Source organism: Camelus dromedarius, chromosome 5 (assembly GCF_036321535.1).
Source record: "Camelus dromedarius isolate mCamDro1 chromosome 5, mCamDro1.pat, whole genome shotgun sequence".
Lineage (NCBI taxonomy): Eukaryota > Metazoa > Chordata > Mammalia > Artiodactyla > Camelidae > Camelus > Camelus dromedarius.
In genome coordinates, this window is record NC_087440.1 from 84,169,281 (window position 1) to 84,181,546 (window position 12,266).

The 12,266-nt window shown below is 40.3% G+C and overlaps 1 protein-coding gene across 2 annotated transcripts in view; it reads right to left on the bottom strand.

Moving 5' to 3' along the window:
• Positions 1 to 12,266, bottom strand: part of BTBD7 (BTB domain containing 7) — an 83,762-nt gene continuing 71,496 nt past the window's right edge. Inside the window, exons 8-11 of one of the 2 annotated variants that reach the window (XM_064486215.1) lie at positions 11,402 to 11,591; positions 8,448 to 8,626; positions 6,917 to 7,348; positions 1 to 5,311 (exon numbers count right to left, since the gene is read on the bottom strand). In XM_064486215.1, coding sequence (XP_064342285.1) covers positions 4,496 to 5,311; positions 6,917 to 7,348; positions 8,448 to 8,626; positions 11,402 to 11,591 — 1,617 coding nt within the window. In that variant the 3' untranslated portion in view covers positions 1 to 4,495. Of the gene's footprint in view, positions 5,312 to 6,913; positions 7,349 to 8,447; positions 8,627 to 11,401; positions 11,592 to 12,266 lie in introns of both variants that reach the window. The other variant, XM_031454229.2, reaches the window with a different exon arrangement.

A 12,266-nucleotide genomic window follows, 5' to 3' on the forward strand; every position in this document is an offset into this window, starting at 1 on the left:
GCAGGTTCTATCCAAGCCATTTATTTGAAACGCCAACTATATGTAGGATAAAGTCAGTGTTACATGCTTATCAGGAACAGTAGAAAAATAGAACCAGTGAAAACCTTTGTACAACTGTGATGATACTCAAAAGAGAAATGTATCGTTTTACAATGCTTCACACAGACGAATTCAAGTTTGGAGGTACCTAAATAAAAATACTATATATTTCTTTAAAAAACACTATGTACAATTGAAGCGTAAACAAGTTTTACAAAGTACTGGTTATGCAGGTTGTAGAAAACACTTGCATAGGACATGAAATCAGTTTAAGAAAAATTTCTGAGCCTTTAGCATTGAAGGCACTTGACTTAATACCAGTAACAGCACAACCACAAGAAATGCAGTGTTGTAGAAGATACCGCCTCTCTGAAGTACAGACGTGGTACCTGAACAGCAAGTGGAGATCAGGAATCTTTAGCTTTCAGCCACCCCACCTCAGAGCAGGATTCCGTCCTACCTGCCCATGGAACCCAGAAGCAGTCACGTGCAGGTACATGATGAAGCTTCCAGAGCTCATCTCATCTCTAAGACAGAACCCACGTAAACACACAAACGCAAGAGGTTATTTTCAAGACACACACTTGAAGTAATCTTTCTATAGAAACGGCCACAGCATTATAATATTCCAAATATGGAAGACTGACTCACGGTCTGAGAGTTTTCTAGAGGAAAAAAAAAATCAAAAGACTTGCCAGTACAACAATTACATAACAGCTATTGCAATCTACAGGACAAAAAGACAACTTAACAATTCATAAAACATTGTTCATACAACAGTGTTAATGGAAAATAGTAAAATATTTTTTAGCGTGTGATGGTAATTCTTTTAGTAAGGTTATCTGTAATGAGGTTTGAAAGTAAATTCCTTAGTAGACAAAGTAAACCACTGCAGAACGGGGAATAGCACCCATCACTGCTGCTTTAATAGTAACTTTCAACAGTAAGCTGAAAGTCAGCCAAACAATTAAAAAAAGTGAGATAAACATTTCCCTTTGAGTTCAGTCCTAAGATAAATGCCTTAGAATTGTAAAACAAGTATTTTACAAGTGTTTCATGAAACATATTTTCCCCTCAGAGGCAGATTAAACATTATGAAAATACATATTTTGCTGAGTAGCTACTGAGAAGTGTTCACCTGTCACCTCCAGAGACTGATGCACGGGGACATCTCTGCGCCCACTGCTGCTGCTGCGTGTGCTGCTCCCCCTCCAACACCTAAACTCAAATGCACCAGTGCTGTCCACTGACACTAAAACCTGAATGACAAATCCAAAGAAAACCCAATAAATAACAGGTTTTTAAAGAAGCAAAAACAAGAATTGGGTGAAGTTTCATCAAGAGTTCAAGAAAAAAAAAAAAAGAAAAAGAAAAACCCTCAAATATAAAGAACCCATTTACAATCCTTAAAATCTATCTGGTTATCAAAATGTCAGAAGCGCTTAGGTCCAGGCACGTGCCTACAAGAAGCTAAAGGGGTGAGAGAGGGTATGGGTAGTACATGGAAAATTCAAACGATGACTTTTTCAGGAATCATTTTTGCCTTTCACGCTGGTATCTTTTTTCCTTAGGAGTCACAGGTGACTTTGAGCAGAAATTATTAACCACAATCACAAAACTAAAACAAAAATATAAGAAAAAAGACCAACAGCATCTTGAAGAAATGGGGATCTTCTCCTTCCGCTCCAGGGTCTCACAGGTATCTTCTAACCTCAACAACGCGGGCACCAAAGGTGGCGATTGTCTGACGGCCTGATTGTCCATGGCCTCAGGAGGAGATCTGTTTTCTGAGGTTTGGTTCTCATGGAATTTCTACACTGAGTAAAATGCTAGCTCCTGGGGCCTAAATTTTATATTATACATACTTTTTTCCTGACAGCAATCTTACAGCATTAAAAGATTTTAACGCTTTATCTTAGTACAGCATTAAAAGATTTTAACGCTTAGTAAGCAATAAAAAAGATTGAATAGATGGGTTCAAAAGCCAGAGGCACAGAGCTATCCAACCTACCCAACTGACCATACTTCACAAGAGACATTAAACATCCATTAACACTTTCCCTAACACACACAAGACCACACCTGTTTTACTTTCTGCAAGTCACAGCAGTCCACAGTCCCACCACAATTCTCTCTATACATATAGTTTAGCAAGGTATGCTACTCAATTATTAAAAGCAAACTTTATAAATTAAATAAAACTATAAACAATGGCCACTTTTGTTATAATTATATTTAGAAATATGAAAGAATATTTAATAAATTTTCAGAAAAATCAATGTGTGGCATCAATAGCTCTTTCTCTAACATTGAAAAAAAACAGGTAAGAGATGAAAAAGATATTTTTACCACCAATTAGCCCTACTCACTCCTATTTGCAGTACCAGCGCAGTATAGTCTGAATTCGTAACAGAAATCTGAAACTGTATCAAAAGAATTCATGTCAACACATGTATATAAATCCACATTAAGGGATATGATAGAATTAACACTTTCTGTTTCTGAAGAGAGACAGACTGAGATTGGCTTCAAAAGACACCATCATCTATTTTAAAGAGTCAAACCTCCTAAAAATGAGACCAGAGTCCTATGCTTTTCTTTAAGAAAAAGGAGCCTCCAGGGCGACGACGCGTAGCCGACCTCGCAGGGGCCTGGGGTTGACTCTGGGAGATCCGGAGCGCGGTGTGCAGCTGGGCGGACATCGAGGGACACACGCGCAGCAGCGAACTAGCCAGGCAGCAGAGCGAACGGCAGCGTCTGCCGGTGTGTACAGATAAACTGACGTGTTCCCATCTTTGAGACTATCTACTGTTAGTATTTTTTTTTTTAATGTCAGATTATTCCTGAGTGTACATCCACAGGGTAAAGTAGGAAAAGACTGTAAGAGAAACTACAGTTTCAGGAGAAATCAGAGTTGTTGACACCCAAATAGAAACCTATTTACTTAAAAGTGCATGTAATTCATTTATATGGTAGCTTGTAAAGGCTCCCTAGCCCTGCATAGTTTTAGAGTGAGTGAGTGATTCATAGTTTATATATATATATATATACATACACAGAAAAGAGGCTCCCAAACACCCTTCATGTGAGGGAGTGTTCAGAAACTCCCTTTTCTTCTAAGTGCTACGGCTGTGTGTGTATGTGTAAAAATACAAAGTGATGCTCAAATAATGTTGAAGTGACTAAAAAACTCAAATACTACTGTATTTACATTGGAGAGTAAGAAAAAAACAGTCCTTAGCTCACACATTGCCCTTCCAAGGGAGAGGATCTTAAAAGATCCCATGTGCTCAGTGGTTCAGTAAAATTCCAAACCAGCGTGCCCAGTGGAGTTCAAGTAGGACATGTAGTGTTTCACTGGAAAAAAAAATTTTTTTTCTTTTTTGGTGACAAAGCATTTTGCATTATACAACAACTTTTTAAAGGACACCAAAATTCAGACACACTATGAAAAACACTTAAAACATTTGCTTACAAACACCAAATGACATCCTTAAAACCGAAGCCCTTTTGTTTTTTTGCTTTTTTTCCCACACAGAGCAAGACAACTGAAGGCAGCAAGCAGTCACTTCCCCCACCTCAGCTGGAGAGTCGACACTCAGCACCAGCGATCCTGCAGTGCAAGCTTAAGTTACTTCGCTGTTTCCACTGCTTTAGGACTCCAAGAAAGCCAGTCTCTCTAGAACCTCATCTAGTGAAACTAAGCCATATTACCCGAATTTGCAGTGGTTCTAACAGCGTCCACACTGTGAATAAAGCAACACCTTTAGCCTGGACACAAAAGGCTTTTCTCCTTTCTGTTCTTTACTGACCAGAAAACTTCAGGATTCTGATTGGACTCCCGCTGCAGGAATGAAGACCAGCTCCCAAGACTTATTTAAAAAGTATGACATTAGATTTATGGAGACTGAGCAGGAAGATTTCTGAACTAAAACAATTACTGAAAAGAGAGGAGCATTTTGATGTGCTGTTCTTTGGAATTTCTATAATTAAAAAATAAACACAGAACTATTTCATAAGAAAATACATCTTAGTGTGCAATCCAATGCACGTGGAAATTGGTAGATGAAAGGTAAAATGCAAAAATGTATGAAAATACAGTCCTTTAAATGTGGCAATAAAGTTTAACATACTGATATAAAACCAATACAGATAAAATAAAGGTACAAGTGCAAAAAAATTCCATCATTTGTAAAGAGAAAAAAAAGTGCCAGCTTGCTTGCTCTTAAAAAATGCCTCCCCACACAATTGTTCAAACACAAAATAGACAGATGCAGCATTCAAAATAACCCTCTTAGCATGCCATGTCTAATAAACATGTATATACAAAAACTAGAATAAAATAATGTGAAACTGAGTTATCAGCTGGCATCAATAAACTGGTCTCTAAGTTGTTGGGTTACATCATAAAATGGGATGTTTCACATCTCAGGCACAGACGACTTGGAGGTTGCTCTCAAAGGGCAGACTTTTTGTAGAGGAAGTCTGGCTTGCTCGGTGACCTCCTCCCTCTGCTTACTGAATCTTCCCTTTCCAAATCCACACTTCGCTGAGCTCCATGGCCCAGGGACTCGCTGTCGGCCAGTCTTCTACCAGATCTCTCTTCTGGAGCTTCAGTGCTGCATGCAGAATGTGAAGGTCTGTTAGAAGTCAGCCCAAAAGTCAAGTCAGTTTCCGCTGCTGTTCGTCCCCGGACATGGGAGGCACCACTACCGGCATTTTCCGGGGCTGCCAAAGGAAAGTCTGACCGTTGGGGAGGCTGCTCCACAACGTCGAGGTGTATTGGCTCATTCTTTTGTCTGTGTGGATGCCCGTCAGGGGAAAGTGGATATTCTCTCCTAGCTTCTTCCTGCTTTTTAGGAGAGGTCTGGCCAGGTAGGTAGGCTGACTTTAAGCCACTTGGTGACGCCTTATTGTGGCTATACAAATCGGGACCGAAATATCCACCTTGCGAAGGGGAAGGGGTGCGCCTGCCAGGTGCAGGAGTAGACGGTCTGCAAGCAGCATTTGAGAAGTCATAGAAATCGGGATATTCCTGCTGATTTTCTCGAGCATCTGTCTTTTGCTCTAGTGTATGTTTCTTCCGAGACGTGTGTGTATGCCTCTGTGGAATACATGATAGATGCTGGGGAGGCCCTGGTCCTACTTCAGAAACTGATTGGCTTAATTCTGTGTCTACAGCAAGTTCTGGAAGCCTTCTGTCCTTGAGTGATAGTGTGGACACACCCATGGCGATATCTGGCATTAGGTCATTAAGCACAGGTTGTGTACACTGTGGACAGAAACAAAACAGGGGGAGGGTTAAAAGAAAAAAGGCTCTCGATTCCCGTTTTTAAAAATGATGCTTACTGAGATAGCCACTATTATTAATTTCGAGGCACTTTTCTCACTTTTTAAAATTCTGCACGTTAATTTTCATAAAATTTAGTGCATATATAACACTGTCACTAAATTTTCTCTGAGACTATTATTTAAATTACTGCAAGATATTCCACTGTACTGATGAGGCATGACTCCTTAACCACTCTTCCACTGTTGGACCTTAAGGTTGTTTCCAATTTTTCATTATTATAATCAAGACTTTAATGAAAATACAGATAAATGACCTTTGAAGGAAGTTTTATCAGAAATATAAAGAAGTAGAACTTTTGTAATTGTAGAACTGAGGCGCAGGCCAACAGATGGGAATTTGGTTTATCCAACACTATGAACCTTTGTTATTTCTTTTTTTTTGGGGGGGGGTGTGGGGGAGACAGTAGGGAGAGCAGGTGTAAGGCTCTAAAGTGAGAAAGGACCATAATTTGACCCCAGGTGTATACTAGTCCACAGATTCCAAAAAGCCATCTTTTAATAAAGATTCCCTGAACTAATACACATATCTTTTTTTTCCTGTATTAAATGCTGCTGAATAGTGTGTCACTAAGCAGGAAGACTTAAAAATCACTAGTGTTTTCAGAAACAGACTCATAGACATAGAATACAAACTTGTGGTTGCCAAGGGGGCAGGGGGATGGGAAGGGACAGACTGGGATTTCAAAATGTAGAACAGATAAACAAGATTATACTGTATAGCACAGGGAAATATATACAAGATCTTATGGTAGCTCACAGCGAAAAAATATGTGACAATGAATATATGTATGTACATGTATACCTGAAAAATTATGCTCTACACTGGAATTTGACACATTGTAAAATGACTATGACTCAATAAAAAAAAAAATCACTAGTGTGTTTTTTCAAAGGGATTATATAAAATAGAAATTCAATCTCTAATGCAGTGCAAGATCAGGCAACGAATTTTCGCTTAATTTACTAACTACTAGCTAGCAACTGTGCTTCCTAATCAAATGGGTGCTCTAATGGGATCGTTTGCTAGAGGCAGGGACACGCATGAGGGCTTATTTTCTGCCCACTTCATGAACGAGGAGTCTTCTGCCACATGATTCCTGATGGTGTACTTGGCTGTAAGTAGTGCCCCCTTCCTGCCCACCAAAGCCTTTGGTAGAGGAGCAGACTCTACAGAAGAGAAGTCAGGGACAAACTCTAGAGGTGCCTGAACAGCACACTGCGAAACTGGTAGCACCCATCTGTACTGCCCAGCAATGCCACCCTCCCGAACACCCGCACACGAACTAAAGGCAGGCGCTCGCCTCCTCCACCAGACACCCCCAATCTCTCTCCTCTGTCCCTGCTTGTCCCACTGCACTCTCTTTTTCTCTCCCTCCTGCACATCCCTTACATCCATGCTTTCAGCTTGTCAGTAACACTCCTGGGCGCTGATGAGTCCCAGGAGGCTCTCAGGGCCAAGGAACTGGCTTCTAATATCCCACAAACTTCTGACTTGACATGGGTTATTGACACGCTAACTCACCACCTGCTTCTCAGATGTTACAGCTGCTGCTGCGGCGGTGGCTACGGTCTGTCTGCCCAGCCCTGCGGGGCTGGTACAGTCGGGTGCTGCTGCTTTAACACTTGGCAAGTAGACGGGAGGGGGGCCAGCCTTAGGAGCTGTCCTGGAGTGAAACAGCGAATGATTACAGGGATACGAAAACGACCGTGAAGGATGCTGACTGGGAGGCCTTTGCTTCCAGCCTGCTTTGAGTTGGTTGTGGATTGGGGTAGCTGGGGGGTGGTACGGGGGTGGTGGAGGGGGCAAGGGTGGATGGAAGGCCACGAAAGAGTCCAGATCTGTAAACATGGTTTCTGCGGTAGGGGTGCTGTTAACTCGACATCTCCCAGACTGTCTCACTGTCAAGAGTGGACTTTCATCCCCAAAACGTTCATCAGGAAAGAACTTGTGAGGATTCTAAGGAAGAGAGAAAAAAAAAGTTAGGATATTTATTAGCAGATTTCCTAGGCAGACATTTAAATGCTGAGAGAATTAAGTGAGTGTGTAAAGAAAACCACACAGAGCCAGTGTAAAAGACATGACATATTTTCCTAGGCCAGAAGTCCAAGGAAAAATTACCTTAAAAAAAAGTACAAAAGGGCAGAGTGCAGCTTCTGTAGCCTGAAATACAGCTATCAAGGAGAGCTGCTTGAATGAATATTCCAGAAAGCAGGTCAGTAATCTTGTACGATTATGTGATAATGCAAAAGCAGAAAATAAGATCTACTTCAAATGTCTTCACTAAGAAAACAAAATTACCATTAAACATCAAAGGAAGAAAAGGCACACAGTGAGAATCCTCCTAGAACTTTCTGACAAAACATCTGCACACTTTCAGTCTGAAATAAAACTACAAAATACTGTTTCTTACCTATTACATAGGAATAAGTTTGATTATTATTTTGATAAACATTATATGGGAATACTTAAGTTATAAAGCTTATATACTTTAGAATATCAAATTACAATTTAGAATGGCAAAGAGAATAGAAATGAACAGAAAACAAAACTATTTCAGAGATGAAAAACCACAGCCAAAACTGAAAAATCAAGAACTTACAAACAGCCTGCTCCTTGCCCAAGACCACCATACCACGTTTCCCTTTGAAAACTCAGGCTAACGTTGTAGTCGGTGGCAAGCCAGTTCTCACTCTAGAGCTGTGCCCCGTCCACTCTACCACTCCTCTCACCGGGGGCTTTCAGGTCACCCAAGACACTAGGGGCAGTGAACGAGTAAGTACTAAGAACAAGACGTATGCTATGAGGGCTCCTCAGTATCTCTGAAGTACTGCCTGAATAAGTGGTCAAGGCTCCCTATTTATTTTTCATTCATTTATTTTTTGAGGGATAAAGTTGAATATTTATATAGAATTAGAAATTGCAAATTTAAAAAAATATGACAATTAACACAAACATCACAAAATCCAAAAGAAAACCATAATATTTTTCTTATTAATAATAATCGACAATCTGACACAAGGCTCCCTATTTTAAATGGTTTAATGCCGTTTCCCACCTGCAAGAGCTCTGCAGCAGCATCTGCAAGCCCAAACTCTCTCAGCACCCGAATCTGAATTTCGTAGCTGACCGTGGCGCCTTCCCCGCAGTTAAGCGCGTAGGCCCTCTGCACCTGCTCAGTGTGTCGTAGCTCTTGCAGACGTCTGACCATGTCTTTCATAATGAGGAGACGAGGAACTGGAAGGAGAGAAACAGTCTGTAGGCACAATACCTGAGCTACACAAAAGATCACCTGCTGAGTGCAAGAAAAAAAGGCATCCATTTTGCATCAGAATCTTCTCATAAATTTTTGATAATATTTTAATTTCCTGGAAAGATAGTCATTTATATACTTCTAATTATTTTTTCTAAGATTTTAAAATTTCATTGTGCCCAAAGGGCTCCTGGTTAATAACAAACAGCTCCTGCACTGCATTAGTTCACAGCCTAAGTAACATTTTACTTGCATATATTCTCTTCTGAATCTCGGGGTATTCTGAAAGTCTTTTAAATATATTCATTCTTCTATTCAAACAATTTTTTGAGTCTTGACTATGCACCAGGGGTTCGACTCAGGTTACTAGGGTGCACAGAACAAAAGATGTGACCCCTCTCCTTTCAGAGCTCTGGTTTTAGTGAAGTAAACTAGTACAGTTCCGGGCCATAAATGGTCGTAGAGAGAAACATGTAAAGAATACTGAAGGGATTTGGAGGAAGGGGTTCCCAGTCCAGACTGGAGGCAGACAGGGAAGGCTTCCTAGATGAGGTGAACCTGGCAGCAAAAAAAGTGGAGCCAAGCAGAAGGACCAGGCGTGTGTAAAACACGCAAGTGAGAGACAGCGGGGCACAAGCAGCTGGCACGTCCAGAAGAACTTATGGTTCAAAAGTGTTAGAGGATAAGGCTGGAAAGACAGTAGGAAGATGGGAAAGGGCAGATCTTGAATGACCCCGTATGTCACGATAAGGAATTTAATTTGTACCTTATGCACAACAGGTAGTCATTTGTGCAGGAGAATAAGATCAGAGTTGTGGTGGCACAAGTGTACTGAGTGTAGTATAAAGCAGGGGCTGGCAAACTGTGGCCTGTGGGCTAAACCAAGTATGCCACCTGTTTCTGTAAACAGTCTTACTGGCTCACAGCCACACCCATTTGTTTAGGTAGTGCCTATGGCGACTTCTGGTCCACAGTTGCAGAGCTGAGCAGAGTTAGCAGGTTCAACAGAGACCGCATAGTCCACAAAACCTAAAATAGTTACTACCTGGCCCTTCACAGAAGATATCTGCTGGGCCCTGGTGTGAGGGCCAGAATGGGAGTGAGCAAGGTTAGAGGCAAGAACGTGGGCAAGGAACCTGGACTAAGGCCGTAGCAGATGGTTGGGGAAGAGGGGACGGTCTATAAATATCTATGAGACAAACTGACCAGAGTGGTCATTGATTATTTTGGGGGAACGGGGAACTACCATTTATTGAATGCTTTACTTTCTGCCAGGCAAACTCCTAAGCATGTTACTCACGATGTTTCCTTCAATCTTCACAACAATCCTAGAAAGAAGACATTATTCCCATCTCGCAGATGAGGAAATTAATACTTAGGGAAGTAAGTATCTTGTGCAAAGTCACACAAATAAAGTGGCAGAGCCAGGATATGAGGCCAGGAGTCTTCTCTAATAAGCTAGATGCCTTTATTAGTGTGGTGGGCAAGGAAGAGAGAATTAGGATGACACCAGAATAGGGCCATGTCTCATTAAACAACAGAAAGACAAGTCCTATTTTGCTGAATATACTTAACTGTGGATGTCTTTGGGCTTTTGCAATTCAGTTCTAAGACTAAATTACGCTGCTATCCAACTGTATTAACTGAAGCCGATAAAATCTGTGCTAAATACCGAAGCTTCAAAATCCGCACAAATCAGCTACAGAAATATTTCCTTCATACTGTTATCCAATGTACACTTTTTAAAATAAACACATAGTGGTCAAATCTGATTAGGCAACAATTGATCAGACATTAGTTCCAGAATAAAAGAAATGCGTTCAATGAAAGGTTCTGTCATTATGTCTTCTATTTATCCTTAATTGAAACAGAGATTTATAAGCAAAAAGTGCATGGCATCATTTCCAGTAATGCTATAGTTTGATGACTTTTTTTTTTTTTAAAATCTTGCAGTGGTAACTAGCAAGAACTATACACTTCTAACCCCCAGATCTCTGTGGATTTTCTTACCTCAGAAACTGACATGACAGCCCTTTGGTTAAGGTCAGCACTGACTGATGCTCAGATGTTTTTGGACATGACAATTATACCTCTATCTATGGTCAGTTTCCTAAAAGTCATAAGACGTAAGCCTGCATTACAATAAAATACACAAAGCAGATCTTGTGAAACTGGATCTCTAGGAAAACAACAGTAATCACATTTTTGGGGGCCATATCTACACTTGAAAATGTAAGCTTACAATCCTCTCCCCAAAGGGTCTTATAATGTGAGAAACACCCTATGGTGATGAAAAATATGAATTCCATTAAACCAGTGGTTCTCAACAGGAGGCAATTTTACCCCAAAAGGCACATTTGGCAATGTTGAGAAACATAAAAATGTTCCACAAGGCTGTAACAAAGGAGTGTGTACGTGTGTGTGTGCACAAGCATTCGCACTGGTTTCTAGTGAGTACAGCCAGAGATGCTGCCAAACACCCTACAACGCACAGGACAGCCTCCACAACAAAGAATTACCCAGCCCTAACTGTTAAGAGGACCAAGACTGAGAAACCCTGGGCTAAACTGAAAAACGGTATGTACTTGTTGCTACAAAATACAAAGCAAAAAACTACGCTTCTAAGTATTTATGCTTTAATGAGAACAATGCATAATGGGTATTGGAAGGTGGAAAGAATAGCATATATAAAGAGGTTACAAAAAATTATCAGATTATTCATTTAAATATAAATGCTTGACACAAGGCTACTGCCTTACCTGGGATTTCATTTGCCACAACCGAAGGAGGGCTTGACTGGTTACTGCTGATCTGCTGGTGGCTGATCATGTGACAGCACTGTGGCACGGCATTATTGACCATGTAAAGTGTGTCTGGCACATTAGACATTCTAACCATTCGCAAACGAACAAGATCTGTTTGTTCCACCATCATCTCGTCTAGCACTGACTGAAATAACAATTCAGTATTAACAGCATTAGTCAACCCTTCATCTCTGTTAAATCACATTTAGAGAAAGATTATTACCATCACCATATAAAAAGGGAATTAATTTACTGTTTCCAGTATATGAAGCTTAAAATTAGTGGTGGAAGGAAAAAGTACCTCTACCTCTTTAATTTTTTCCTACCTCTTTAATTTTTAAGGTATCTTTTTGGAGCATCTTTGAAAAGAAACAATCATTTTCTGAAAAGTTTGTTTTTAATTGAAGTATTTGAAATTTGAAGAAGGGATATAAAATTAATCAAAAGTAAATTACACATAAAGTTACTATAAAGAAAACAATGGACTCAATATCAGAGCTAATAAGAAATGCTCAAAATACAAAATATTAAAGATTGATATTAAATTCAACAGACCTATAAACCCATTTCCTGCTTATGCACAGGTACCGCCCCCTGAGAACACAGGGGAAGTTCCAGGAGGACTGTGATCAGCTTACTGCTATTCTATTTTGAGACAGAGCAGAAGGGAGAGTAGTTCTAGCTTTTTAGGACCTTTTATCACCAGACTCAACCTTCCAGAGGCCTTAGCTGCTTGAGTGACTTTAAGCACTGAACTTATTTCAGAAAAATCAGACCCAAACTCTGTTTAACAACTAAAGTGTCAACTGCTCAATAAGAG